The sequence below is a fragment of the Trichosurus vulpecula genome, chromosome 5 (genome assembly GCF_011100635.1).
Source record: "Trichosurus vulpecula isolate mTriVul1 chromosome 5, mTriVul1.pri, whole genome shotgun sequence".
Taxonomy (NCBI): Eukaryota; Metazoa; Chordata; class Mammalia; order Diprotodontia; family Phalangeridae; genus Trichosurus; species Trichosurus vulpecula.
In genome coordinates, this window is record NC_050577.1 from 89,508,215 (window position 1) to 89,535,876 (window position 27,662).

A 27,662-nucleotide genomic window follows, 5' to 3' on the forward strand; every position below is an offset into this window, starting at 1 on the left:
TAAGGTGATTTTATAGAACAACTGAACTTTAAATTAACTCAGAGAGGGAAAATGAAACTTCTGGATTCATGAACTTCTGAACTTCATTCACCGTAGTGGCTCAAGCAGTTAGAGAATAGAATCAATTACAGAATGGAATCATATAAAATAGAAAATCAATTAAAAAAATTGCATTTTAGGCTCAAGCCTTCCAGAAACAGACTACAAATTTTCTTCCAAAAATAAAAGTTTTCAAAGTACAGTTTATTATCATGTGTATGTCTGTATGGAATGCCAAGTGATGTTTCTTTTATTCTTTAAAGAACTGCATATCTTTTTTTCCTTCCTATGTTCTAGCATTTTTTTATTATTTAATTTATTTTTAGTTTTCAACATTCACTTCCATAAATTTTAAATTTTCTCCCCTTCCCCTACCTCACTAAGGTGGCCTGCAATCTGATATAGGCTCTACGTATACATTCCTATTAAACATATTTTCACGTTAGTCATGTTTTGTAGAAGAGTTAAAACAAATAGGAGAAGCCGTGAGAAAGAAAAAACAAAAAAAGAAAATAGTCTGCTTCACTCTGCATTCAGACTCCATAGTTCTTTCTCTGGATGGAGATGGCATTTTCCATCATGAGTCCTTTGGAATTGTTCAGTCATAACTGTTATTCTTTGGAACAGCAACCCTGAAGGTCTTCCCCTCTCAGCTTGATTTTTTTTCTTTTTTTCTAATTAAAGGGGCCATCCCTTGACTCACTTCTTAAAAGAGGTCTATTCACTGAATGGGCTTTACCTTATGCTAGGTGAGTACATGAAAAGGCTTTAGCCTAAAAGGGCCAGGGTCTCCCATTGCATCCTGGGTCATCTCTGGTCATCCTGATGAATATCTGGTTACTGGATTCAGATGGCCCTGGAGGAGAATGTGAGACTGGTGACCTTGCACAACCCTCCCTCACTCAAATCAAAGTACAAGTGCAAGTCATGTCATCATTTCCCTGATGTCATGGTCTTCTTCAAAAATGAAGGACAAAGACAACAACAACAACTTGCATTGCTGAGAATGACTGAGTCTATCAAAATTGGTCATCGAAAACTATGGCAGTTACTGTGTACAATATTCTCCTGGTTCTGCTCACTTCACTCAGCATCAGTTCCTGTGTTTCCAGGTTTTTCTGAAGTCTGCCTGCTCATCATTTCTTCTAGCACAATAGTATTCCATTACATTCATATACCACAACTTGTTCAGGCATTCCCCAGTTGATGGGCATCCCTTTAATTTTCAGTTCTTGGTCACCACAGAAAGCTGCTATAAATATTTTTGTACATGTAGGTTCTTTTCCCATTTTTATGATCTCTGGGATACAGCCCTAGAAGTGGTATTGCTGGGTCAAAGGGTATGCAGTTGGGCATAGTTTCAAATTGCTCTCCAGAATGGTTACATCAGCTCACAGCTCCACCAACAACGAATAAGTGTTCCAACTTTCCTACATCTTCTCCAACATTATTTTCTTGTTTTGTCATGTTAGCCAATCTGATAGGTGTGATGTGGTACCTCAGAGTTGTTTTGATTTGCATCTCTATTCAATAGTGATTTAGAGCATTTTTTCATATGACTATAGATAGCTTTAATTTCTTCCTCTGAAAACTGCCTGTTCATATCCTTTGACTATTTATCAATTGGGGAATGACTTGTATTCTTGTAAATTTGACACAGTTCTCTATATGTTTTAGAAATGAGGCCTTTCTTTATTAGAGACTCTAGTTGTAAAAATTGTTTCCCAATTTCCTGTTTCCCTCCTAATCTTGGTTGCATTGGCTTTGTTTGTGCAAAAGCTTTTCAATTTAATGTAATCAAAATTATCCAAAGAACTGTATATCTTTTGAAAGCAGGTAAATTTCTTTTAGAAGAGAAGAGTTTTGACTGCTTAAGAATTTCAGGTGGACTAGAACAAAATGATTGTGTATGATTCATTATCTTCTTTGAAGGATAGCATTTTCACCAAAATTTCCCCTTGTGGTGAATCTAAAAAGGAATGAAGGAAAATGTCATCCCTCCCTATCAAGGAGTTTCTCTTCCCCATTTTATAGAAACTTTTGAGGCTAAATAATTTCTAAATATTTCTAAACCCCAAAATGCAGAATTGTAATTTGTACTGATCATCCTGCAATTTAATTTTTTGTTGCGGGTAATGATTATTTCCTCATAACAAAAACCGATTTGGGTGAATATGGTCATATTAACTATTATTTGACAACATAATCCTAGTGAAAAATATAAGAAACTTAATATAGCAGTATACACCTCAGCCTTAACCTTTTTTCTTTATTTGGGCACTAGAAAAGTTTTCTTTTTGCAGTTCTAAATTCTAATTTTAGAAGTCACACACATACACACACACACACACACACGCACACACACACACACACACACTCCTCCAGACTTTGAACATTCTCACTATTGGTACCTCATGCCTGGATTGGTTTCCCTTCTCATTTCCACCTCCTAGCTTCCATGGCTTTCCTCAAGTCTTAGGTTGTGCAAGAAGCCTTTGCCAGCCTTCTTTAATCTTTTGATATTCTTCCTAACTCCCTTCCCCAAATTTATCCTGTGTTTAGCTTGTTTGTACATAGTTCTTTTATTCATGTTGTCTCCTCTGTTAGACTGTGAACTCCTTGAGGGTATGGACTGTTTTTTGTTCTTCTTTGTATCCCCAGTTCTTAGTACAGTGTCTGGTGCATAGTAGGCATTTACTAAATGCTTGTTGATTGAGTTAATTGCAAAAAAGAAAGCTTGCTTTCTATGCTTGCAGAATTGCTACTAAAAGCTGGATGTTTTCCAATGTCTCTGTAATTCTGTAATTATCACTTTAATAATCCCTTTTGGAATCCAGGTGCTTAAGTGACTTCTTTCAACTCATTGGTGTGATTTTCTTTAAAACAAGTTAAGGATTTGCTCTGTTCCTGAATAGAATCATAAATTTAACATCTGAGAGCCATGACAAGATAACATCTGGTCCAGCAGCAGTCTGTTAGTTAAAGGTGTATTGTACTCTGTAGTTCGTTTTCTCCTCTATTTAAAAAAAAGTCAGTTGTGTCCCACAGAGGCTAAAACTTGACACCTACAAGGTCGTGTATCAGGCAAGTGGTAGAAGGAATACTAAAACTATTGCCTCCAGGTATTATCATACCTAGTTGCTGCTTGAGAATATTGCCCGTAGTGAACTGAAAAAATGTATACAATCTGCCCTAAATTACCCTCAATTTTTTTTAACTTTATTTAAAAAAAAATTTCAAGTATCTATTTTCTTTTCCTGCTCCCTCCCCTATCCTCAAATTGAAGGATGAAGAAAAACAAAACCCTTGCATAAGTCAAGCAAAACAAATCCCTACATTGATCACGTCTAAAAATGTATTTTTCATTCTGTTCCTAGTCATCCGTCTTTGGCAGCTACATGACATAGTGGATAGAGTGCTGGCCCTGAAGTCAGAAAGACCTGAGTTCACATCCAGCCTTCTGACCTTTGTCTAGTCACTTAATTTCTGTTTGCCTCAATTTCCTCAGCTGTAAAGTGGTGATCATAGCACCTATTAGGAGGATCAAATGAGATAATAAGTATAAAACACAGGGCAGTGCCTGGTATATAGTAGGCACTTAATAAGTATTTGTTCCCTTCCGCCTTTCTTTCTCTTTTAGGAAGTAGGTAGCTACTGAGCAGCTAGGTGGCTTGGTGGATAGAGCATTGGGCCTGGAGTCAGAAAGTTTCATCTTCCTGAGTTCGAATCTGGCCTCAGATATTAGCTTTGTGACCTGGAGCAGGTCACTTAACTCATTTTGCCTTAGTTCTTATCTGTAAAATGATCTGGAGAAAGAAATGTCAAACTACTTCAGTGTATCTTTGCCAAGAAAACCCCAGATGGGGTGATGAAGAGTCATATAAGACTGAGATTACTGAACAACATTCTCCATAGTGGATCTTTTGGAATTTTGTTTGGTCATTGTATTGATCAGAGTTCTTAAGTCTCTCGGAGTTGTTTATCTTTACGAGGTTGTTATCATATAAATTGTTATTCTTTTTCTGTTCATTCACTTAACATCAGTTCATTCAAGTCTTCCAAAATTTCTCTAACGCTTTTTCCTTCATTATTTCTGATGGCATAAAAGTATTCCATTACATTTCTCTACCGGGATTTGTTCAACCATTCTTCAATTGATGGATACCTCTTTTAGTTTCCAGTTTGTTGGTACTATAGATAGAACTGCTGTAGTTATTTTTATATGTATGGGTCCTTGTCCTATTTCTTTGATCTCTTTGTGGTGTGGCCTTAGTAGTGGTATTGCTGTGTCAAAGTATATTCACAATTTAGTAATTTTGGAGGCATAGTTCCAAATTGCTTTTGATAATGGCTAGACTAATTCATAGTTCCATCAACTGTGCATTTCCTGCAGCCCTTTCAACATTTGTCATTTTCTTTTTGTCAACTAAGCAATAGTTTTGTGGCTATAAGCTCAATACTTCTTACTTGAACTATTGTCACAGTTTTCTAACTGACCTCTCGGTTTTGAATCTGTCCCCCCTCATCTAGCTCTTTCCTATCTGCCTGGTAATGCATAGGTCTGACTGTTTGATACTTGCTTGACTGAAAACCTTCAATATCTCCCAGATCCCTAAAAACATCATAAGTTCCTCCACGGTCTGGCTTCCACACCTACTTTTCTACCTTTATTTCATATTTTTCCTTTTGCAGACTATATCCAAATTATATTGGCATATTAGTCATTTTTCAGTCTTATCCTTTCTTTTCCCCACTCTGCATTTGTTTAGGTTTTCTTCTATTCCTGGACTTCCCCTTCCTCTCCTTCCTCCCCCCCGCCCCCCCACTGCCTTCAGTCCCTTTTTTTCTGTTGAAATCTTTTTCCTTTCTTTTTAACCCATAAAGTGTCAAGCCTTACCTGATTCCCTCAGATGAAAGCGATCTCTCTCTTCAATTACCTCATCACCTACTTTGTTTTATGTTTATGTGTATATATGATTCTCCTCTTAGCTTGGTAGCTTCTTTGGGGCAGGGATTATTTTGCCTCATGTGTCCTATAGTCTTATTTTGATGGCTCATCATGGTGTGGCGTGACACTTGAAAGCACACTCTGAAGGGTTTACCAAGCTGAAATGGTTTTGACCATGATTGAGGATGGATAGATTTGTCCTTTATTCAAGAAACAACAACCTTAACAGCTTGTGGTGGTTCCTCACTAGAAGATTGGTTGTTATATTTTTCTAAAACTCATAAAGATTCTAGTTTAAGGGAAGGTAGAAAGAGGGAGTATTTACATTTATGAAATTGTTGATTCTTGAAATATCTCCAGTGCTTAGCATGTGTGTTTTATATGTTGTGTATGCATAATAAATTTTGAATTAAATTAAATGATTCTGAAGTTTTTAAAGGCTGGGCCACTGTGGGAGGATTGTGGGGCCATAAGCAGAAATCAGGAAATAGGAGGAGTGATAGATTTTCAGAAGAGAATGAGTTCAGTTTTAGATGTGTTAAGTTTGATTTGCTGATGGGGCATTCATGTGGTAATGACCAGAAGACAGTTTGAAATATAGTTCAGAGTTAGAGATTAGGGTTAGATCTATAAATTTAGGAGTCATCATCCTACAGGTGTTTATTGAAGCCACTGTATTAGATAAGACCACCAAAGGGCATACATAGAGCTACAGAGAAAGAACGGTAGAGAGGCGAGGATGGAGCCTAAGTGGAAGAGTTACATATGCTAACTGCGTGACCATAATTGAATTTAAATTTTCTTTGGCTTCCCTTGAGGGGCAGCATGGCCTAGTGCCCTCCCTCTGACACACTAGCTGTGTAACTCTAGGCAAGTAAATTCGCCGTGAGCACTCGAGGCAGCTTTCTAAGATTATAAGTTACAGAAAAAAGTGCCCATCTAGATTGGGAGACAAGAGTTTCCTTATGTAAGTTCTATTGTTTTTCTTAATGAAGTCACCTTTGGCTCTTCTCTAGCTCTATTCCTTGTTTTCCGTTACCATTAAATAATTCTCTTTCTAGCTCTTGTTCCCTAATTCTGTTACATTCTGATATTAAAAGGGATGTCATTATTATATATTTAGCATTTTCTAAAAGCAGTATACTTTATTAAAATCCTATGTGTAAAAATCTACCTTTACAAAAAGAAAATTGCCATAGCATTCCTTAAATACAAAGTGCCTTTCATTTTTTAAATACAGGATTTGTTTTACTAAAATTCATTTTACATTGAACTTTTCATGAATACATAAATGAATAATCCTCTAGTCATTTGAAATATAATGTTTTTGTTTTGAGTTCAGTATGCTGTGACTAAATGGAAATTTAGGTTCTATCTACAGGTAAGCTTAATATAATCATCTCAGAACTATTTTTTACTGTAAGTTTTAGTTACATAGATAACAGTGCTTCTTCTAAATTGTGGCATGAAAGCTATAATCCATTTTTATTTATACAGGCTTCCAGGAAATTATTTGATTGCCAAGTTGTAGTGAAAGGAGAGAAACTGAATTGTAGGGCTTTTAATTTATTTTTTATTTTCTCCTCAGGAAAAATATGAATGTGCTCTTAAGCGAGAAAGCATTAAAATTGTGACACCAGACTGGGTCCTGGATTCAATATCTGATAAAACTAAAAAGGAGGAAGGATTTTATCATCCTCGTCTAATTATTTATGAAGAAGAAGAGGAGGAAGAAGAGGAGGAGGAGGAGGAGGATGAAGTCGAAAATGAAGAACAGGATTCTCAAAATGAAGGCAGTACAGATGAAAAATTGTCAAGTCCTGCAAGTTCTCAAGAAGGATCAACATTAGGTGATCAGCCATTTTCACCTAAATCAAACACTGAAAAATCTAAAGGGGAATTGATGTTTGATGATTCCTCAGACTCCTCACCTGAAAAACAAGAGAGAAATTTGAATTGGACCCCAGCTGAAGTCCCACAGATAGCTGCAGCAAAGCGCAGACTGCCTCAGGGAAAGGAGTCTGGTTTAATTAATTTATGTGCCAATGTCCCTCCAGTTCCAAGCAACATTTTGCCTCCGGATGTCCGAAGTAATTTAATGGCTTCAGGACAAGGTCTCCAAAGCTCTGAAAGACCAGAAATGATGGCTACTTGGAGTCCAGCTGTACGGACATTGAGAAATATTACTAATAGTGCTGATATTCAGCAGATTAACCGACCATCAAATGTAGCACATGTAAGTCGTACTTTAAAAAATTCCAAAGTAATGGACTTTACAGTGAAAGGTTTTATATTCATTAGTCATATTTCTATTAATACTGTGTATTGTCATATTATTTTCAAGGTTAATTAGTTCTCACAGTATTTGTTTAGATCAGTGAAGTAATGAGAAGTTGGTATTTTCTTTAAACCTGTTTTTATTGTTTTAGATAGTAGAAGCTGTGGTCTAAGGAATATAGCAGTAGTTAACAGTTTTCAAATGAATTGTCTAAAACAGTAACCTAAATAGAAAACTATGTATCTTGAACATTGTATCTTGTTAACATGCCTGTACATTTCTAAACCTAAAAATGAGAAGTACAGATACTAAATCATTAACATTTATAGTCAAACTGATATAAGGGTTTAAAAATCATTAAATACACGATTAATGGCTCTAATAATGTTGTGCCACTACATGATACATGCATTAATTCTGGATTAATTTGTTTATAAAATACAAAGAGCTCTGTATATGCAAATGGTGAACATCTAGAAAGGGAAACAGTAATTACAAAGGAATTCTTCATCAGGAAGAAGTCATACCAGACTAACCTTTATTTCATTTTTTTACAGGATTACTAAACTAGTAGATGAGGGCAATGCTGTGAATACAGTTAATCTAGTTTTTAGCAAAGCTTTTAATCCAGTATCCCATACTGTTCTTGTGCAAAAGACAGAGATATATTAAATAATAATACAATCAAATGGATTCAGAAGAGATTGAACAGCTGAACTCAGAGTAATTTATGACTCAACGTAAATGTGTTGGCAGGTCCCTATCTAAGTACCCTGGTGCTATTTGACATTTTTATCTATGACTAAAGGCCTAGAGGACATACTCCTCACCTGTGTACATGATCCAGAGCTGGTACTGATTGCTGGGGTCCACGATCCAAAAGGATCTAGAAAGTCTAGAGCATTGGCTTGAATCTAATAAAATGAAATTCACTAGGGAAAATTGGAAAATCTTGTGCTAAGGTAAAAACAAACATGAAATGGGTTAGGTATGGGTAGATGAGTTCTGAAAAAGATTTAGTAGTTTTGGTGAGCTGTGAACTCAGTATGAATCATTAATGTGAAGTGGCAGCCCCAAAAGTTAATGTGTTTTTAGAGTCCTAGCTCCCAAGAATAGGGAAGTAATCCTGTGTCAGACTTCTCCTGGATTATTGTATTCAGTCTAAGGACATTCTTATTCTGGGAAGGTGTTCAGAGGAAGGCAGCTAGGGTGATAAAGATCCTTGAGTCTGTGACAGCAGGATTGGTTGAAGGAACTGGTCGTATTTAGCCTGGAGAAGAGAAGACTTGGGACATGATAGCTGTATTATTTGAAGGGATGTCATTTGAAAGAGGGACTAAACATGTTCTCTTTGGTCCCAAAGAACAGAATCTGGAGGAATGAATGGATAGAAATTGTAAAAAGGCAAGGTTTGGCTTCTCTTTAGGAAAAGTTTCCTAACAATTGAAGCTGTCCAAAGTAGAATAGCTTGTTTTGTGAAGTTCCCAGTCTTCAGGGTTCTTCAAGCAGAGGCCAGATGATCACTTGTTAAGTATATTCTAGTGTTTATATGAATGAGTTGAACTAGAGGGCCACTGAGGTCCATTACAACTTTCAAATTCTGTGATTCTGAGTGATTGGAGAGGAATAATATCTTGGACTTAATTACAGTTTACTATTATACTCACAAGAATTATTACTAAGTTGGCAAACATTTACTATACATCATGTTAAATTTCCTTTAATAGAATTTTGAATCATTAAATAATAAACACAATGTAAAATTGTTGAATGGAAGATATTTAACATCACTCACTCTATACCAGTCCTTTTGAGAGTAGAGTTTTTGGATGGTCTGCACACAGGAAAAGGGACAGGGAAGAAAATAGTAGCATTGTACCAGTGTTTTAGAAATGAATGGATTAATGCCAATGCTACTCTTACTGTAGATTCATCTTTCTGTGGGTTGCCACATGACAAGGCAGAGCCAGGTACTTAGGGGAATATACTCTAAGGAAAGCCCTTCTGGTTTTAAAAAAAAGTGGCAACAGAAAGTGAACAGCTGAGGGAAAGTATGAATGAAGTATTGGAAGTAGAGAAGTAGGGAAACTGGTTAGGGGATCTAGACTATATTAGCTGTGAGAGTGGAAGCAAAGGGGACTGATGACAAATGATACCTTTGGAGGTTTTAGTGCATTGGGCTTGGCAACTGTCAAGATATGGGCATTCAGGGATGGTGTAGTCACAAATGACTAAGACTTTGAGAAGGTTTGACTGGAAGGAAAATAGATAAATAGGGGAAGTAAAATGATAAAACTGAAGATAGTGTAAGCTTCTCCCCCCCCACCGCCAAAGAGTTGAAAAAATCACCTCCTTTCATTGCAGAAGTGGGTATATAATATTTATATACTGTCAGATAGTGTCGATGTGTCGATTGGTTTTTGCTGAACTGTTTTTTAATTTTCTCTTTTTAAATCATTGTTAACAGGAAGGGCTGTCTGAATAGTAGAGGGGAGGGATATATCCACAAATCAATATTATATAAAAAACAAAAATGTTAATAATTTCAAAAAAAATAGGGAAATTTTGAGAGAAGAATGGGTTTTTTATGGGGAGGATTTTGTACTTACTGATTTTGGGGTAACAAGAAGAGGCCCAGTAGACAGTTGATATGTCTCTGAAACTCAGGAAAGTTAGGTCAGGGCTAGAATTACAAATTTAAGAATCATCTCTAAATGAATGTGATGATAATCGGGAAAAATGTAGAGATGATAGCTGAGGATAAAACCCTAAAAACCCGTATGTGAAAAGAGCAGAACAAACAGTAGTGAAGAATGTGAAGGAGAGGTTAAGAAGAGACATGGGGGAATGTAGTTCAAAGAACCAAGAGACTGTATAGAGTGTCAGGAAGAAGGGGGTTGCCCAAGTGGCAAAGTCTGTGAATGTTCAGGAATGTGAGTGTTGAGAAAGTGCTTTGAATTTGGTTATTGCATGGTTTGAAAGGACAATTTCAGTAGTCGTGGGAGGAAAGCTACACTGCAGGAAGTTGATATTTTGATGCATAGTAAAGCTGCAAAACTAGCGAAAATAATCTAAACTTGTGAGACATTTAACAATAAGAGAAGAGGCGATATGGTATCTTTAGAGGAATTGACATGTTAAAGGAAAGGCTTTTTAGGGTAAGCAAGACTTAAGCATATTGATAGACAGAAGAGGAGCCAGTGGCAAGGTAGGTATTTTTTGCTTATTTTAAATTTTTTAAAAATGTTAATTTTTTTTCTATTTTCAAGCATTTATTTTTTTCCTCTTTTCACCTCTCTTGCCTCTGGGGGAAAAATACTTTAATACCAGAAGGTAGGTATTAAAGATGCAAAGGAAAGGGTATACTGGTGCAATAAAGTTAAAAAAACAAGTTGGGAAGATTTGGGATCTCCTCCACAGGGTTGCTATGAAGATCAAATGAGAAAATATATGTGAGGTACTTTGTAAAGAAAAAGTTGTATAAATATCAGTTATACCTATTAATATAGCTGTATCTTAGAACTCACCATTACTTAGAACTAAATGGTAGGAATGGAATGGTTTATATTGGGATTAAGGTGATGAATAAGGGCAAAAGTATGGATGAAGATACAAAGAAATTTGGAGGTATGAAGGAATAGAATTGAGGGAACAAATGTCAGAAGTCTCTGGTCTCTGTAAAGTGGAAAGTGAAATTGTGGAGAGTAGTAAAGTGGGGAGTATAGGGAATGGAGATTTGTTTTGGAATTGAGGAGGGTGGAAAAGGTTTGAAACAGCTGCTATAAGGAATGTAATAGGGATTCAGAAGGCTTGAGAAAAGAAATTGCCAAGTAGAAATGAGATGGTCCTGCTGGACTCACCTAGGGTCATGCCATATTAGGAGTTTTATTTTTAGTTGAGTGCATCACATTTTAGGAAGTACATTGATAAATTAAGAGACCAGAATGGCGAAAGGCCTTGAGATCTAGCCATACGAAGATCAGCTGAAGCAACTAGAAATATTTAGCCTGGAAAAGAAATGATAGGGTTAAGCTTAATTCACATGTGTGGGGGACTGTCAGGTAGAAGATACGTTTGACTTGTTGAAAACTCAAAGCAGTCATTACAACTTGCAGAGAAGCAAACTTGGCCTCTGATGTAAGGAAAAAAAATTCTAAACAATTACTGTTTTACAAAAGTGGGTTAGGCTTCTTTGGAAGATAATGGATTCTTCCATATTAAAAATGTAGTCTGTAGTACTGGTGGGGATGAAGTCCTTAGTGGAGAACACATGATGTTAAAGTCACCAGGAAGTGAAGTGAGGTGTGAATTTAGGAAAGATAAAGCAGAAATTCCCGTCAAAGTTTGATGATTGAATTTAGGAAAATAGGAACGAGTAGAGCAAGATACATTTCAACAGTATGGCTTCAGTAGGATGAAGAGAGTGGAGTTGGAGGGGCAGGAAAATGGGCAGAGAATAAAATTTCACCATTGATTATTTTTTCTAGTTGACAATAAGGTCCCCAGTATTGATGGATGACTAATAATAGTTGATGGTTTTGCAGCTTCTTAAGGTTTGCAACATGTTTTAAATACGTTATATCGTTTGATCCTCAAAGCATCTCTACAATGTAGGTAATAGCAGCTGGTATTATATTGATTTTACAGGTGATTGAGGATCAGAGAAGTTGTGACTTGCCTGTAAACATAGTGCAGTGAGAGGAATACTGACTCTGGATTCAGAACCTTGGTTTTAGTACCTGTGTGCCTTTATGCAAGTCAGTTGGCCTCTGCTGGCCTGAGTTTTCTCATCTGTAAAATGAGAGTTGGCATAGATGGGTAGAATTTGAAACCTTGTCTTTTGAGTCCAGCTTAGTAAAATTGATTCAGCCTTTCCACCTATATGAAGCAAATACCGTAGAGACTAAGATCATTGTAGATGAAAACGTTTAGAAACTGTGAAGTCAGGCTGATAGACTTCTTTGTAAATACAATGCAACCCTGAACTCTTGAGAACCTTAAAGATCACTAAGGTCATATCGTAGTTATTATTAGGAATTGTTTTATGTAGCTAAACATTTTCCTCAGCAAAATAAGGCTAAAGGTCATTCCAGAAAAATGTCTTTTCAGTTGAAATTTTATTTTTTATTTTTTTAAAGATAGGATGGCCTTCAGGAGCCTGGTAGACAGAGTGTAGTGCTAACTCTAGACCAGGCCTACGCAGCCTGCAGCCCAGGGACCACTTGTGGCACGCCAAAGGATTTCAGGCAGAAAGTGAAAAATGTAAATTATGTGTACATTTTTAGTGGTGGGCCACAGGTTGTGCAGGCCTGCTCTTGACCAAGCAAATGTTGATCTCATCTCATGAGAGATCATGAGATCTCTCTTTCTCAGATGTGGGTTATATCCTACTTTATATATGAATCTGAGTTTTGGAATGGCCATAAATGTAGCACCTGATATGTCAGATAGTGATATCAATGTTTTTTTCTAAGTCATATTCAACATTAAAAGACAAGATAGGATTAGCAGTAATGAGATACTGGAACACAGCCAATATACTAGCAATAAAATGCTGCTTTTACTGTAATACGTCTGTTTTGGCTAAACATGCAGAGAAATGAATGACAGAATAATAAGTAAATAATTTCCAAGTAAACTTGTTAACCATAGACAAAAAGGCACAATAAAGATGCACTTCACTAGATGTGCCTTAGCTTTTTCATTTTGGGAAACATCAGTAGACAGACTAGTATTAGACCTTGCAAGGAGCAACTACAAATTGGAGGGCAGTCTTCAAATAATATGTTGTTATTTGGCATCTCAACCCCACTTGTGCTCCATTGATTCATTATGGCATGGGGTCATCCTGGGTTCTTGAAGACTGCCAACATAGCACAAGCTTTGAGATGTTCTAACTAACCTAGGAAAGGTTTTAAGTATGAATCCCGCAATGGCTTATATGTCCTTTTTCAGAGGACCAGCCTAGCTAAATTCAGAGAAGATAACCTTAGAGAGAATTATCAGAAGGTTGGGTGTTGGGGGATGAAGTTTTTGGTCGTAACAATTTCCAGAGACTGTTGTGATCTGTTTTAGTGGAGGGAATATTCTCACTAACAAAATAACTTGGCCATGAAGTGTTAGCACTATGAGGAATGCAAGAAAACTCTTAAAACTTGATCCTGTCTTTCAATAGCTTAATATGTGGTCAAGAATTTCATATAGACAAAATTAAAATAGATGTCTCAAAAGCCTTAGCTTAAAACTTCACCAGTAATTGAAAGAAGGGATAAATGTAGTATATAAATAAATACAATAAATGTAATAATATTACATAAATGTAATAGTTGAAAGAAGGGAGAGATCAGTGCCATGGATGTAATCTGAGAAAGCTGCATGAGGAAAATTGAGGTTCAAATGAAGGACATGTACATCACCATGGCATATGTATGAGACAGGAGACCAACCTGACTAGAGTAGAAGGTATGTGTTAAGTGGCTTAGTGGATAAGGCTTAATTAGTTGAGTGAGCCAGATTACAGAGCACCTTCAAGTTATGCACAGGAATTTGAATTTAACGCAGTAGCTAAGAGGGAGCCATTATATGTTATTTAATGGGAAAAGGACATGAAGAAAAGTATTTTGGAAAAAGTTAACCTGGTAGCAGTAATGAAGGTTGAAATGGAATAATGAAAGACTAGAGACAGAGAGACCAGGTAGGAGACTATTGATGTTGTAAAGAGGACCTAGATTAAGGTGATAATAAGTAGAAATGGAGAGGAAAGATGACTGAGAAATTTCAGGACAAAAAATGATATTTTATGACCAGATTTAGTGTTTGAAAAACTCAGAATCATTTTATTCCTACCTTCCCACAATTCCTTGTATTTAACAACTGTGTATTTATTAACTTACGTAATAGGCACTACTTGATTGATATTTTTACTGTGTATGTTTCATATGTACTTATTATCTTACCTCATTAGAATGTAACCTTATTATGAGTAAGGATTGCTTCATTCTTGTACTTGTAAGCCTAGTATCTATCGTAGTGCCTCGCCCATATTTGTCACTTAATACATGACAATCTCCATTTGTATAGATGAGGAAACTGATGCTTGAAGACGTTAAGTGATTTGCCAAGGGTCATAGTTAATGTTGTGAGGTGAGATCAGAAATCAGGTCTTCCTGACTCCAGTTCCAGCAGCAGTCTATCCAGTCTGCCACCTAGCTGCTTTTATATATGATATTGCCGGAAAGACATTCCTAAAAGTTACAAAGTTCTGAGTAAGAAATGGAATGCCCTGGAAGTCAAGCGTATTTGGAATTAAAAGGAAGATTTGGGATATAAAGAGTGGATTTAGAAGGTGGTATTAGGGAATGGATGTATATTTCTGGACAAAAGATCAAAATTTGAGAATGATAGATTCTGGGCTAGGGATGGAGTTCACCTAGTGATGAGGGTCCCAGCAATGGCTGCAGCATTGCAGATTTAGTCAAAAAGACTTTAGACTGAAAAGGAAGGTGAAAGGAAGAAACTGCTGAGCTTATATAATATAGAACCTGGGGTTCTTAACCTGGGGTCCATGGTTGTGGACATCTTTATTTTAATATAGTTGGTTTTTTTTGTAATCTCATATATTTTGTGTGTTTAAAACGCTGTGAGAAGGGGTCCCAAGATTTCACTAGATTGACAAAGGGATCCATGGCAAAAACAAGGTTAAGAAATTCTGCTGTAGAGAATAGCTACAACATAGAAAAACTAGCAGTAGAGATGCTCAATAATTAATAGGAGATAAAGTCAAAAGAAGAGAGGCCAGTAAGATCCATGGCTTCATATGTCTATACACAAAGTATAAATAACTAGTGAGGAGAACTAGAGATCTTAAAGTAGGGAACCAAGTTTAAAGAAGATTTTTTTTTTAATAGCGCAAGCTGGATACACAAGGAAACTTGGATTTTTAAAAAATATATACAGAAATTAGGTCTATATTAGGTATGACATTTAAGGTCAATTGACAGGATGAATATTAACTGTAAAAGAACAGCGTGGTTCTATAAGATTATTGTCAGCACCCCTAAAGTTCAGAATGGGCTAAGGCTTGATGAAGAATCCTAGGGATGGGTTTTTAAAAGCTAGGTCAGGGATAGGAGAACCAGAGAAGAAATAGGATCCCTGCTTGGGCACCGAGGAGCAGAACTACTCGGTTCTTATTTTATTTGTCAGGGAGAAAGATCTTTGAACTGGAGACAACAGAACAACATGACTGGTAGGGAACTGAAACTCAAGGTTTCATAAAAATTATAGCAAAAATGGGAGCACCTATTTGCCTTGATGAACTCATGTCACCAGGCCTAGATGAATGAAACTCCATGGTGTTAAAAGAATGGGTTAATGTGATTTCTGAAAGATCATGGAGGTTGGGAGAAGTTCCACTTAGACCAAATTGGGACAAATGCCCCAAGTTTTAAAAAAACTGGTAGAGTCTGTAAATTATAGACCAGTGACCTTGATTTTAATACGTTTTAGAATTCTACTGGGAAGCTAAAAGGGTGATATAGAACATCTAGAAGAATCAGTGATCACCCAAGGCCAGCACGACTTCACCAAGAATAGGTTACATCAGACTTACCTCCTCAGCAAATAGGGGAATTTTGTAGATAAGTTTACATTGATTTCAGTAAAACATTTTATAAAATTTTTCATGCTTTTCTTGTAGTAGAGTTAGAGAGATGTGTGTTAAGGGTAGCTTGGTGGCACGGTGGTGAGAGTACTGGACTAGAAGACAGCCTCTCTGTGATACTTAATAGCTGTATGACCTGGTGCCTCAGTTTCCTCATCTGTAAAATGGGGAGTAATAATAATAGCACCTACCTCACAGGGTTGTTGTGAGGATCAAATGAGATAAGGTATGTAAAATGCTTAGCAAACTTTAAAGTGATATATAAGTACTAGCTATTAGCCTGTTGTACAGTTGTTGGATTTGGTACAGGTTAAGTGGCCAAACTCAAATCACAGCCATTAATGAGCAGGTATCAGCCTGGAGTAATATCTCTAGCATGGAGGAGTATGACTTTGTTTAATCTCTCTGGATCTTAATTTTGTCTTTTATAAAATGATTGGAGCGGATGAGGTGACCTGTGTGGTTCTTTTTAGTTCTTTCTAAATCTGTGACTCTATGTTAGTAACTTGGATAAAGATATAGGTGGCATATTGATCAGTTTTTTGGATGACACAAAGCTGGGGCATGTCATAGCTAGCACATTTAATTGATGGAATCCAAAAAGTCCCTAAAGGCTAGAGAATTGGGTTGAATCTTAAAAGATGAAAATTAATAAGGATAAATGTAGAGTTTTACACTGGGGTTCAAAATATCACCTTCATCAGTACAAGTTTGGAAGCATGGCTAGAGAGTTTATCTGCAAAAGATGGAGGTTTTAGTGTAGTACAAGTACAGTATGAAGCAACAATGAAAATGACTGCCTCAAAAAGGTAATGCGATCTTAAGTTGCATTGAGAGCCACAGTATCTGGAATAAAGGAGGTGATAATCCAGTTGCATTCTGTATGCATTGTTTGTATTTAATTTCAGAAGAATGTACATTAAAAATTAAAATGTATGTTAAAAATCTTGCCTGTACTACTGTGCAACTAAAAAACAGTTATGTTGTAATGATCCAAAATGTCACTGAATGATAGCAAAATCTCTTTGCTTTTCGGTAGAATGTAAGCTTGAGGGCAGAGGCTGGTTTTCCTTTTTTTTGTGTGTGCTCATAGGAGGCAAATAACAATGATTTTGGACTAGAACTGCTGTAACAACTGACCGTTGAGGGCTTCGTTTCTATTATACTTCAGTTGTTGTGCCTGTGTCATATACTGAAACTTTAGAGAGGAAGAGGTGAGTTTGAAATATAATCCCTGAAAAAAATCAGAAATGACTTCCTTTCTGGAGTTTCAGTAGTTGACTGCATTGATGGGCCTCTCTGAGCAGTATGTTCATGTCCTCTTTCTGGTCATCTTTATTTTATTGGACCTAGATTCAACATAGGAATACAGTAAGTTTCGAGGAGGGCTTCGTCGTGGTGTTAGCATTAAAATGGTGACCTAGTGCCTGCTACTTCTTAAGGCTCTTTACTCCCTGGGTCTTAATTCAGAATTTTGTTGGGGAGGAGCACCCTAGAGGGGAGACATTTCATGGAGAGATGACCTAAGCTATACTGGGCCTCAGGGTAGCACCCATGCCACCTACCTCTCCCAGCCCTCTGGGAAAGGTCCTAGGGTGATCATGTTCTCCTACATCCAGAATTTTTTCTGTTGTTCAAAACACACCAATCATGAACTCATTTTCATTAATATTCATTTTCATTTCCTTTTTTATGATCCATTGGCTTTAAGTTGTTTAATCATATAGTTTCAAATGTTGATCACCCTTGAGTATCAGTGTTTATTTATTAAATCAGTTACTAACAATACAAATTATAGTTTAGGGATATTGTGTTTTGAAGTTTTTCAAAGTTCTTGTTTCCCGTATTATTGATATCTGAAAGTCTTATAAAAATATTCTGTTTATTTTCTTTCAAGTAAGTTCTTAGTTAATGTGGAAATATCTTGTATATTGTATAATGACACTTCATTAAATCTTTGTTTTCTAGATCTTACAGTCTCTTTCAGCACCTACAAAAAATTTAGAGCAGCAGGTAAATCATAGCCAACAGGGACATGCAAATGCCGTATTCTTTAGTCAAGTAAAACTAACTCCAGAGGCACATTTGTTACAACAGCAACATCAGACACAGCAGCAGCAGCAGCAGCAGCAGCAGCAACATCAGACGCAGCAGCAGCAGCAGCAGCAACACCATCCAATTTTACATCTTCAACCTCAGCAGCTGATGCAACTTCAGCAGCAGCAGCAACCACCACCACAGATTTCCCAGCAACCTTACCCTCAGCAACAGCCTCATCAGTTTTCACAACCACAGCAGCAAGTCCATCAGCAGCATCAATTTCCGCAGCAACAGCTACCATTTCCACAGCAACAGTTACATCCTCAACAGCAGCTTCATCGCCCTCAGCAACAGTTACAGCAGTTCCAGCAACAGCATGCCCTGCAGCAACAGCTTCATCAGCTGCAGCAGCAGCAGCTGCAGCACCAACAGTTAGCACAGCTCCAGCAGCAGAACCTGCAACAGCAGCAGCAGCAGCAGCAGCAGCAGCAGCAGCAGTTACAGCAGCAGCAGTTACAACGTCTGCACCAGCATCAGCAGCAACAGCAACAAATGCAAAATCAGACAGCACAACATTTGAGTCAAACATCACAGGCCCTACAGCAGCAGGTTCCACCTCAGCAAACACAACATCACCAGCAGCAGCAGCAGCAGCAGCAGCTGTCACAGCATCATCAGCTCTTTGGACATGATCCAGCGGTGGAGAGTTAGTAATCTTTTTTTCCTCCTAAAAGTACTGCTTTTTAAAAGTGTGAAATGCTTTGGGGGTGGGGATTATATCATCATCACCATCATCATTACTATTCAGAATGGAAAATGTGAATCTCTTAATATAAAGAATCGACTATCTGGAGGAATTGTCTGCTGCTTTACTTCAGCATTCAAATTATTAAAGTTCACACATATACATAGATGTAATTGTTTTTTATAATCCAACCTAGAATATGGGCACTAGCTTATAATTTATAGTGGATAGTCATAAATGATATTGATTTAGTTTTCTTTAATTCAGATTACTATCTCAGTAAATCGAGCTGGACATTTTCTTGCAATAATTTTCAAGTCTTTTACAAAAATTTTCCCAACTTATCAGCCCCAGAGCTAATTAACCTCCAGAATTTCAGATTTTACTTGGTAAGATATATTTTCCATATTTGTTATTAAAAGTTTGTGGGTTTAATATATTTTATTTTCCTGTGCAATTCTTTTTCAGTTCCAGAAGAATGTTTCTTATTGGGATGTGTATTTGCAATTGCTGATTATCCAGAGCAGATGTCTGATAAACAGCTGTTGGCAACCTGGAAAAGGGTAAGACTTGCCCCAAAGAAATAATACATATTTCTTATTAAAGATTTTTTTTCCTGTGTATTTGCACTTAATAGCTAATAAGTACCTTTTACCTAGCACTTTAAGATTTTCAAATCACTTTACCTAGGTTATTTCATTTGATCATCCCTGTAAAGTAGGTGTTACTTTTACTTCCATTCTACAGATAAGGAAACTGAGGCTGAGAAAGGCTTAGTGACTGAGGCTCTGAGCTGAGACCTTTTTGACTTAGTTTAGCACTTTATCAACAGTGCCACCTAGACTAACTCATTGTGTGTAATGTCATAATTTACGTAAATAACTTGTAAATGAAACAACATGACTTAGTGGTTAGCATGCTAAAGGATCTGGTTTGGAATCGTAATACCAGTACTAGTTCTGTGGCCATAGGTAGGTCACTTCTCTCTGAGCCTCAGTTTCCTCATTTGTAAAATGGAGGTAGTAATACAAATCTTAATAACAAGGCTCAAATGAGATTATTGTTTGTAAAGCACTTTGCACACCTTCAAGGGCTATATAAGATTGTAAGGTTTTTTAAAAATTTTTTTAAAATTTTTTTAAAATTATAAATTATAATTATAAGATTATAAATAATTTTAAAAATTATAAATGTTTATTTTAAAAGGAGAAAGATGTAGGGATCATATAAATAGATGATAAAGATGGGAAGCAAACTAAAATGAAGTATAGAATTTTCTTAAATTATTAGAATAAAAATTTAAATGACATAGAACTGTAGTTTGCAGAGTATTATTAATTAAGGTTGACCTTAATTTCTTTTTGCTGCTATTGCAATTAATGGAAATAATCTCATAATATTAGTCTGTTCACTCATAAAACATGGTTATTTTTATGTGACTTTCTGTAGCTATGATGAGAAACCATTATCCAAGCAGTGATCATCAGCTTGACAATAAGCTATTTTCCATTTAGCTAGGACCATTAAAAAATTACGCTTGTTCATTTTACTTTAGTAAAAATTTAAAAAAATGAAGTATGATGTGACTTTTACATTATATACATTTCTAACATAATACTTTGAGCATTCCAGTTTGGTAATTGTATTTTGATTATTTAAGGCTTAATTGGAAAGCTTTTTGTTTCAAACTTTGGAAATTTAAAATCTTTTCGCTGTATTTCTTTAGCAAATAAGAGTATCCAGAACTTGATTGGATCTTTCTGTGGTGATTATAGGTCAAGTAGTGGGTGCCTCAGGGTTCTTATTCTTGAATTCAGTTCCCATTGTGCAGTATTATAGACACAGATAGAAGATGTAGGAAATAGGGCTAAATTTGTGTTAAACTCAGGATCTCCTCTGTAAGATATTTTATGTTTGCCTAATGAAATAAATGTTTGTTTTTTGCATATCGTTTTGCTTTTTCCCCCCTGAAGTAGTGATGTCCTTATCCTTCCCCTCCTTACAGTCTAAGTCAAATTCATAATTAATTTAGGTTTTGTTGTATTGTAGTTTAGAAACATCCTATAACTTTTCATGTTTTGTAAAAATTTATCATGTAAATATGAAGTAATATTCTTACAGCAAATTTATTGACTGACATTTATAATTGGTTAGACTAATAATAAAAGATGTAAATTGGGGTTTTCTTGGGTAACCAGATAATACAAGCACATGGTGGCTCTGTGGATCCTACGTTTACAAGCAGATGTACACATCTTCTTTGTGAAAGTCAAGTCAGTAGTATGTATGCACAGGTAAGTAAATAAAATAAAAGCTGATAATGAAAAATGTCTAATGACATAGTTTATTGGCATAAAATTCCTGATTTTGGTAAATTTTCATCACTATTGGGAAAAGATCTTAATTACATTCAGAAGAAAAAAACTTCTGTTTAATAATGAATTTCTGTAGGTACCTAAAGTTGCTCCTGTGGTATACTGTTGGTGAGGGAGAAAGGAAGGAGAAATTCCAGGTAATCTTCTAGCTATGATGGGAATGAATCCCTGTTATTTGCTGAAACATCACAGAATTCTAGCTGATTGACTAAATGGTGGGTGGGAGTAGGCATTTTTTATTGCTTGAAAGAATGAATGTGGAAAGGTAAGTGTGGATCCATGCTCTTTCAGGGACTTAGGGACATAAGTTTTGGGTCAGAATCTGTACCATTCTTACTGGTTATTCCTTCTTTTCTTAGTTTTATTTGCCTACCTAATGAGCCTCCCACTATGTAATTTCACTGTCTTAATGGAAGCATGCCCAATGTATATCTCTTTAACAAAAGTCCTTGCAAATTCTGCTTCTTCTCATGTAACAAACAAAGAAGTCTGAATCTGTAGAAATATTTGAAATTTTTTCTCAGTAATTTTTTGAAGGTTGTTGTTGAGCACAGTTTTTTAGGAAGAGGGGTTAACTGAGATGCTGAGCTCAGTATCTTTTTCTTACTCGAAAATAGGGAAATATTGTAGTGTTAATTTAGTTGAAATAGTCAAAGTCATTGTCTTACTAAATGAATTAAACAATCTCTTGATCTTTCCTTAGTTTAATTGTAGCTTCTTACAGATTTTGAAAAGTAAAATCTTGTCAAATGAACCAAAATTACCCAACTACATTGTTAAGTCAAATGCATTAAAAAAAAATCCTTTAGATCCTTAGCAAGTCCCATTGCATTTCTTTGGTTATGGCCTTCCAAGTAAAGGTGATAGTTATATAACATATAAGACAGTGGTAGCTAGTGATTATTCCTACAGTAAAAATTCTAATATTTTATGTTTGACAGGCGGTGAGAGAAAGAAAAAGATGTGTTACTGCACACTGGTTAAATACAGTTTTAAAAAAGAAGAAAATGGTACCACCTCATCGAGCTCTTCACTTTCCAGTGGCATTCCCACCAGGAGGAAAGCCATGTTCTCAACATGTAAGAGAAAACTTCAAGTTAAACGCATATATGTATTTTTAAATAATCTACTATACCTGTACTAAAATCCTATTCCAGTTAATAATTCCTTTTCTACACTGTCTTGGGCTGTGGTAACATAGAAATCTATTGGTTACAATTTGGAGGGAGTACTTACATAGATAAAAATGATAGATGTTCTTGAATTATTGAGTTAAGTGTGGCACAGTTGGCTATATCATATTTGCTTTTGATAGCTCTTGTGTGACTATTGACATACATCGTTTTCTTTTTAATAATAATAGTTGCTGGCATTTTTGTAGGACTTAAAGATTTGCAAAGCACTTCATACATATATATATGTGTGTATGTACACACACACACACACAAATCATTTGATCCTCACAGCACTGGGAGGTAGATACTCTTATGAGCATCTTTATTATAGGTGAGGCTATTAGACAGAGGTTAAATGACTTGCCTAGGGTTACACAGCAGGACTGGAAATCATGCCTTCCCAATTCCCAAGTTCAGTGTTCTATCCACTATGTCACCTTCTTTTAGAGTTCTTTGTACCATCTTTAGTAGATAGATACCATGTAGTCTTACGTAGTCTCGTACATACTTAGTAAAGGCTTGTTGATTGATTTCTCTGAAAGCTTTCACTTCAGGTTTTTAGATTGTTCATGCCCAAATACACCAGTTGATTGCTCCAAAGATGATGTTTTTAGGGGTACTTTCCATCACATGATTAAATAGCCATTTTCTCATTTTCTTTTTAAAAATTCAACTTCTAATATGTAGGGTTAGAAAAAATATTTTCATTATAGTCATTGATTCTCTTTGAATGCTATATGAATCACTTTGACCATTACTGCAAATCAGAATTCTTAAACACAATATTGATTTGTACTAATTAACATATATGTTGTCATCCCTATTAGAATGGGGAAACTCCTTGAGGGCAGGTAATATAATTCCTTTTTCTATGCATCCCCAGCACCCAGGATAGTACCTGGTACACAGTAAATACTTAACAAATGTTTGCTGATTTATTGGTTGATTGATAATACAGAAATGTTTTCTAATATGTCCCCCAATTCTGTGTATTCTTGGAACTTAAAAAAAAAGAAAAAGTATTTTGGGGTTTTATTGTAATGGTTTTTACTTTTTTCAACAGATTATTTCAGTGACTGGATTTGTTGATGGTGACAGAGATGACCTAAAATTAATGGCTTACCTGGCAGGTGCCAAATATACCGGTTATTTATGCCGTAGCAATACAGTACTCATATGTAAAGAGTAAGTGACTTAAAGAAATTATTTTCAGTCTGAGTCTCTGTATTAGGAGGGCAGAGTTTATAATCTCAAAGAGGATCATAAACATGTCTGAAACGTTCGGAACCGCCGGATATAAGAAACTCTCAAAGTAGAAGGCAAAAGAATCAAAACATATATTTAGGCTCCACAGTAACCAACCCATGAACCAGCAACCCCATTTTGATATATTGATCAAAAGCTTCCAGGCCCAATAAGTACGCCTTGAAAGAGTAACCAGGAGGCTACAGAGAAGCATGATTGCGTAAAGCAAAATCATGCTTCCCCCTCTATGGTAATAAGATTACCCACTGGCCTGAAGTCTTTGTTCAGCTTCCTCCCGTAGGTCAGCTCTGCTACTGGCAGCTCCTGCTTCAGCTGTGGCTGTGGCTGTGGCTGTAACTGTAGCTGTAACTGTAGCTGTAGCAGCCTCTGGCTCCAACGGGAGCTGCTTTTAACCATCCAGCTTCTGCGGGGGTGTAAGGTACGCTGGGGAAAGCACAGGTTCTTTCAATCTGCTTAAGCAAGGTGAAGGGGTTGACCGGGAAAGCACAGGTTCTTTCCATCAGCTTAAGCAAGGGAAGCAAGGTGAAGGGGCCGACAAGCTTACTCCAGTCCAACATACAAACAGCATTCAGTTCAGGGGAAAAAGCCAAACTAGTCAAGGCCACTTGTTGATTAAGTGCTAAGGAGCCCATTTTTGGTTGCCAATACACTCCACCCCTTGTTATAGGATACATAATCTAATCAGCCATGTATCCTAGAACATACATTGTGATCCAATTACAAAGGAAACTAAAACATATCATTCATTATAAAGCAAAACATATCATTTGGTGACATTCCTAAATATTGGTTTACGATTCAAATGTGATCCACCCCTAGGTCCCAGCAAGATAATCTCTTCAATCAATCATCCCAAAAATAATTATTAACATTTCAAATGTCCACCCCTAAATCCTTGTATCCATTACATAGGATCAATAATATCATAATAATAAAACAACATAGCAAAGATAACACAAAATAAGTAAACATAGAACACTATCATCATTCCCACCCCCCTTGAATGATTGGGGCTCAAAATCTTGGGGTAAGGGGTGAAGGTCTCATTTTCCATAGCTTCTTCATGCTGAAATTGGATGTAGAGATGGCCCTGCCCCCAAAAAGTCCCATTCCAGAGGTCATTTCTTTAACGAGCTGGCAGGAATTCCAAGAATGCTACATGCTTAGGCAGTCACCGGAAAGTGCAGGGTGCTTAAGCCTGAAGGAAACAAAACTAGCAACAAGGTTAGCCAAAACAAAGGACAAAAAGAATAGACAAGTATGGACTATAATTCTTCAAATAAAATCATCTCAAGTTTGGTTGAGATTTCAGTTATGCAAAGATCCAACATCAGAGCCAAACTCAGGTGGGAAATGTTTCTTTTCAAAAGGAACATAATGAGGAAGCCAAGAGGATCCCACCCTAGATAGAGACTAAGATTGTCCTCTCAGCCTTTCCACAGATGTACAAGGAAACACAATGGGAAAATTAAACTAAGAGGATCCCATCCTAGATAGAGACTAGGATTGTCCTCCCAGCCTTTCCCCAGATGTACAAGTTTTCATCCGTTAATCACACAAGGTCACCTTCAGTCTGAGTGGCTTGTGGGCTTGCAGGAGCAGTTCTTATTTCCCTATTTCTCGTGTTATCAAGTCCTCTATACATTCTGTATAATTCATTGGTTGGAATTCCATCTATCATTTCAAAACCTACCCCTGCTCTCAATAAAGCAGTAAACATTTCTTTCCTTGTTACTCTCCTTTGGCGCCAAGTTTGCTGGTTATTCACCCTTCTCTCTCGAGGAGATCTATCCCTTCCCCAGTCACCTAAGTCATGTAACTGTAAAATCTTATTTATCACTGTTGTAAGACGGCTCCCTACTTCTCCAAGTAATAAATTCAAAATTAGTTGTTTATAAGCAGGGGGAGCTGTCCTAATTATTAAATTCCTATGAGGCAGTCCCATTGGATCATTGTAATATTTGTCTGCGGTTCCTATCATAATGGCAGTCTTCATCACCTCCTCCTTTAGTCTCATGATACAATCTCTAAGTGAATACCAGGGTCTGTGCTCAGTGGGCCACATAGAATCAGTAGCATATCTCTTATTGCATCCCACAGCGGCTAATGCCAACAGAGTAGTCCTGCTATCACCATCTCCTTGCTGATGATGTTCCCTAAAAGCTTGTTGAACTAGAGGATCATGGCTGATACCTATGAATCTCATGCAGTCTGTCCTATCTACTGATATTCCACTGGCCCCTTGATCACTGAGTCTTACCATCCAAGATATCAATGGTTCTCCTATTCTTTGGCTGAATCTACTCAAAATATCTGTGACCTCTTGCGGTGAGAAATCTTCCTGAATTTCCCTTGTAACTGAATCTTCACCTCGGGTTTCTGTCTTCCTCCTTTGTATGGGTCGAGCCCTTGTCTGATCATTTAACCATCTCCTATTCTCTGTGTGAGGCACATCCTGAACCCCAGTAGTGTTTTGTGCCTCAGCCCCTAACATTGTCTCATTCTCCCCCCACTCACTTCCTCTGCCACCATGGCTAGGACGAAGCAGGCAGTCAGGCTCTTTCTGGGCTGGGTTGAAATGCACTCTGGGCTTTTTTGGTCTCCTGTTGCTCTTAGCCACATTAATAGAAAAGTTCTCATTTGAGTCAGTTTGGTCTCCTGCTATCTGAGATTCCCCTTCTTCCTGTGGGGTAGGAGTGCCCCCATGTCTTTCACTTAATCTCAATCTTTCGTATACTAGCCGGTAGGCTGATAACACTATCCAGCTTTGCCTAGATAGTGATGCCCCTGACTGAATCCCAACTTCTCGTAAACACTTTTCCAAATCCCTAGGATCTCCTCTCCGTAGCCTTGGTTCCCAGTTTTCACAGGGTCCAGCTTTTTTAGCCAATTCTTTTGCTAGGGAGGAATAAAATGGATCCTCCCATCCTGGGATATTCATCTCTTCCTCTGGAATTGTTCTGCTTCTAAATAGAGATCTTATACCTAGCGATCCCATCCTCGTCGCCAAATGTATTAGGAGGGCAGAGTTTATAATCTCAAAGAGGATCATAAACATGTCTGAAACGTTCGGAACCGCCGGATATAAGAAACTCTCAAAGTAGAAGGCAAAAGAATCAAAACATATATTTAGGCTCCACAGTAACCAACCCATGAACCAGCAACCCCATTTTGATATATTGATCAAAAGCTTCCAGGCCCAATAAGTACGCCTTGAAAGAGTAACCAGGAGGCTACAGAGAAGCATGATTGCGTAAAGCAAAATCATGCTTCCCCCTCTATGGTAATAAGATTACCCACTGGCCTGAAGTCTTTGTTCAGCTTCCTCCCGTAGGTCAGCTCTGCTACTGGCAGCTCCTGCTTCGGCTGTGGCTGTGGCTGTAACTGTAGCTGTAACTGTAGCTGTAGCAGCCTCTGGCTCCAACGGGAGCTGCTTTTAACCATCCAGCTTCTGCGGGGGTGTAAGGTACGCTGGGGAAAGCACAGGTTCTTTCAATCTGCTTAAGCAAGGTGAAGGGGTTGACCGGGAAAGCACAGGTTCTTTCCATCAGCTTAAGCAAGGGAAGCAAGGTGAAGGGGCCGACAAGCTTACTCCAGTCCAACATACAAACAGCATTCAGTTCAGGGGAAAAAGCCAAACTAGTCAAGGCCACTTGTTGACTAAGTGCTAAGGAGCCCATTTTTGGTTGCCAATACAGTCTCCCAGAAAACTATGTACTTTCTTTATACAGTATATATTTCACAATTCTGTTTTTCCTGCCATAATGAAGTTCTTTCTGTTAAGGATACCACTATGCTTCTAGTTAGCCAGCTTCATAAACTCAAGTCATTCTGGATTCTTGCGCTCTCTCACCCCACATGTCCAGTCAGCTGGCATCTTGGCAGTTGTACATTTCACATCTCCCCACATCAGTTCCTTTCTCTCTAGTTAAACTATCACCACCCTTGTTCAGGCCCTCATCATTATCGTAGTGGCTTCCTAATTGGTCTCATTCCAGTCCATCATCATCCATACAACTATTGAAATGATTTTCCTTAATTACAGGTCCAGACATTTCACTCTCCTCCTTAGCAAACTCCAGTGGCTTTCTCTTCTAGGAAAAATATAAGCGCTTCTGTTTACCTTTTAAAGCC

The 27,662-nt window shown here is 37.1% G+C and overlaps 1 protein-coding gene across 2 annotated transcripts in view; it reads left to right on the forward strand.

Annotated features, from left to right (window-relative positions):
* PAXIP1 (PAX interacting protein 1) overlaps window positions 1-27,662 on the forward strand; it is an 87,174-nt gene that overhangs the window by 32,290 nt on the left and 27,222 nt on the right. For both annotated transcript variants that reach the window (XM_036760470.1, XM_036760471.1), the window contains 6 exons: window positions 6,576-7,223; window positions 17,896-18,673; window positions 19,181-19,275; window positions 20,911-21,006; window positions 22,029-22,166; window positions 23,326-23,447. In XM_036760470.1, coding sequence (XP_036616365.1) covers window positions 6,576-7,223; window positions 17,896-18,673; window positions 19,181-19,275; window positions 20,911-21,006; window positions 22,029-22,166; window positions 23,326-23,447 — 1,877 coding nt within the window. The remainder of the gene's footprint in view (window positions 1-6,575; window positions 7,224-17,895; window positions 18,674-19,180; window positions 19,276-20,910; window positions 21,007-22,028; window positions 22,167-23,325; window positions 23,448-27,662) is intronic.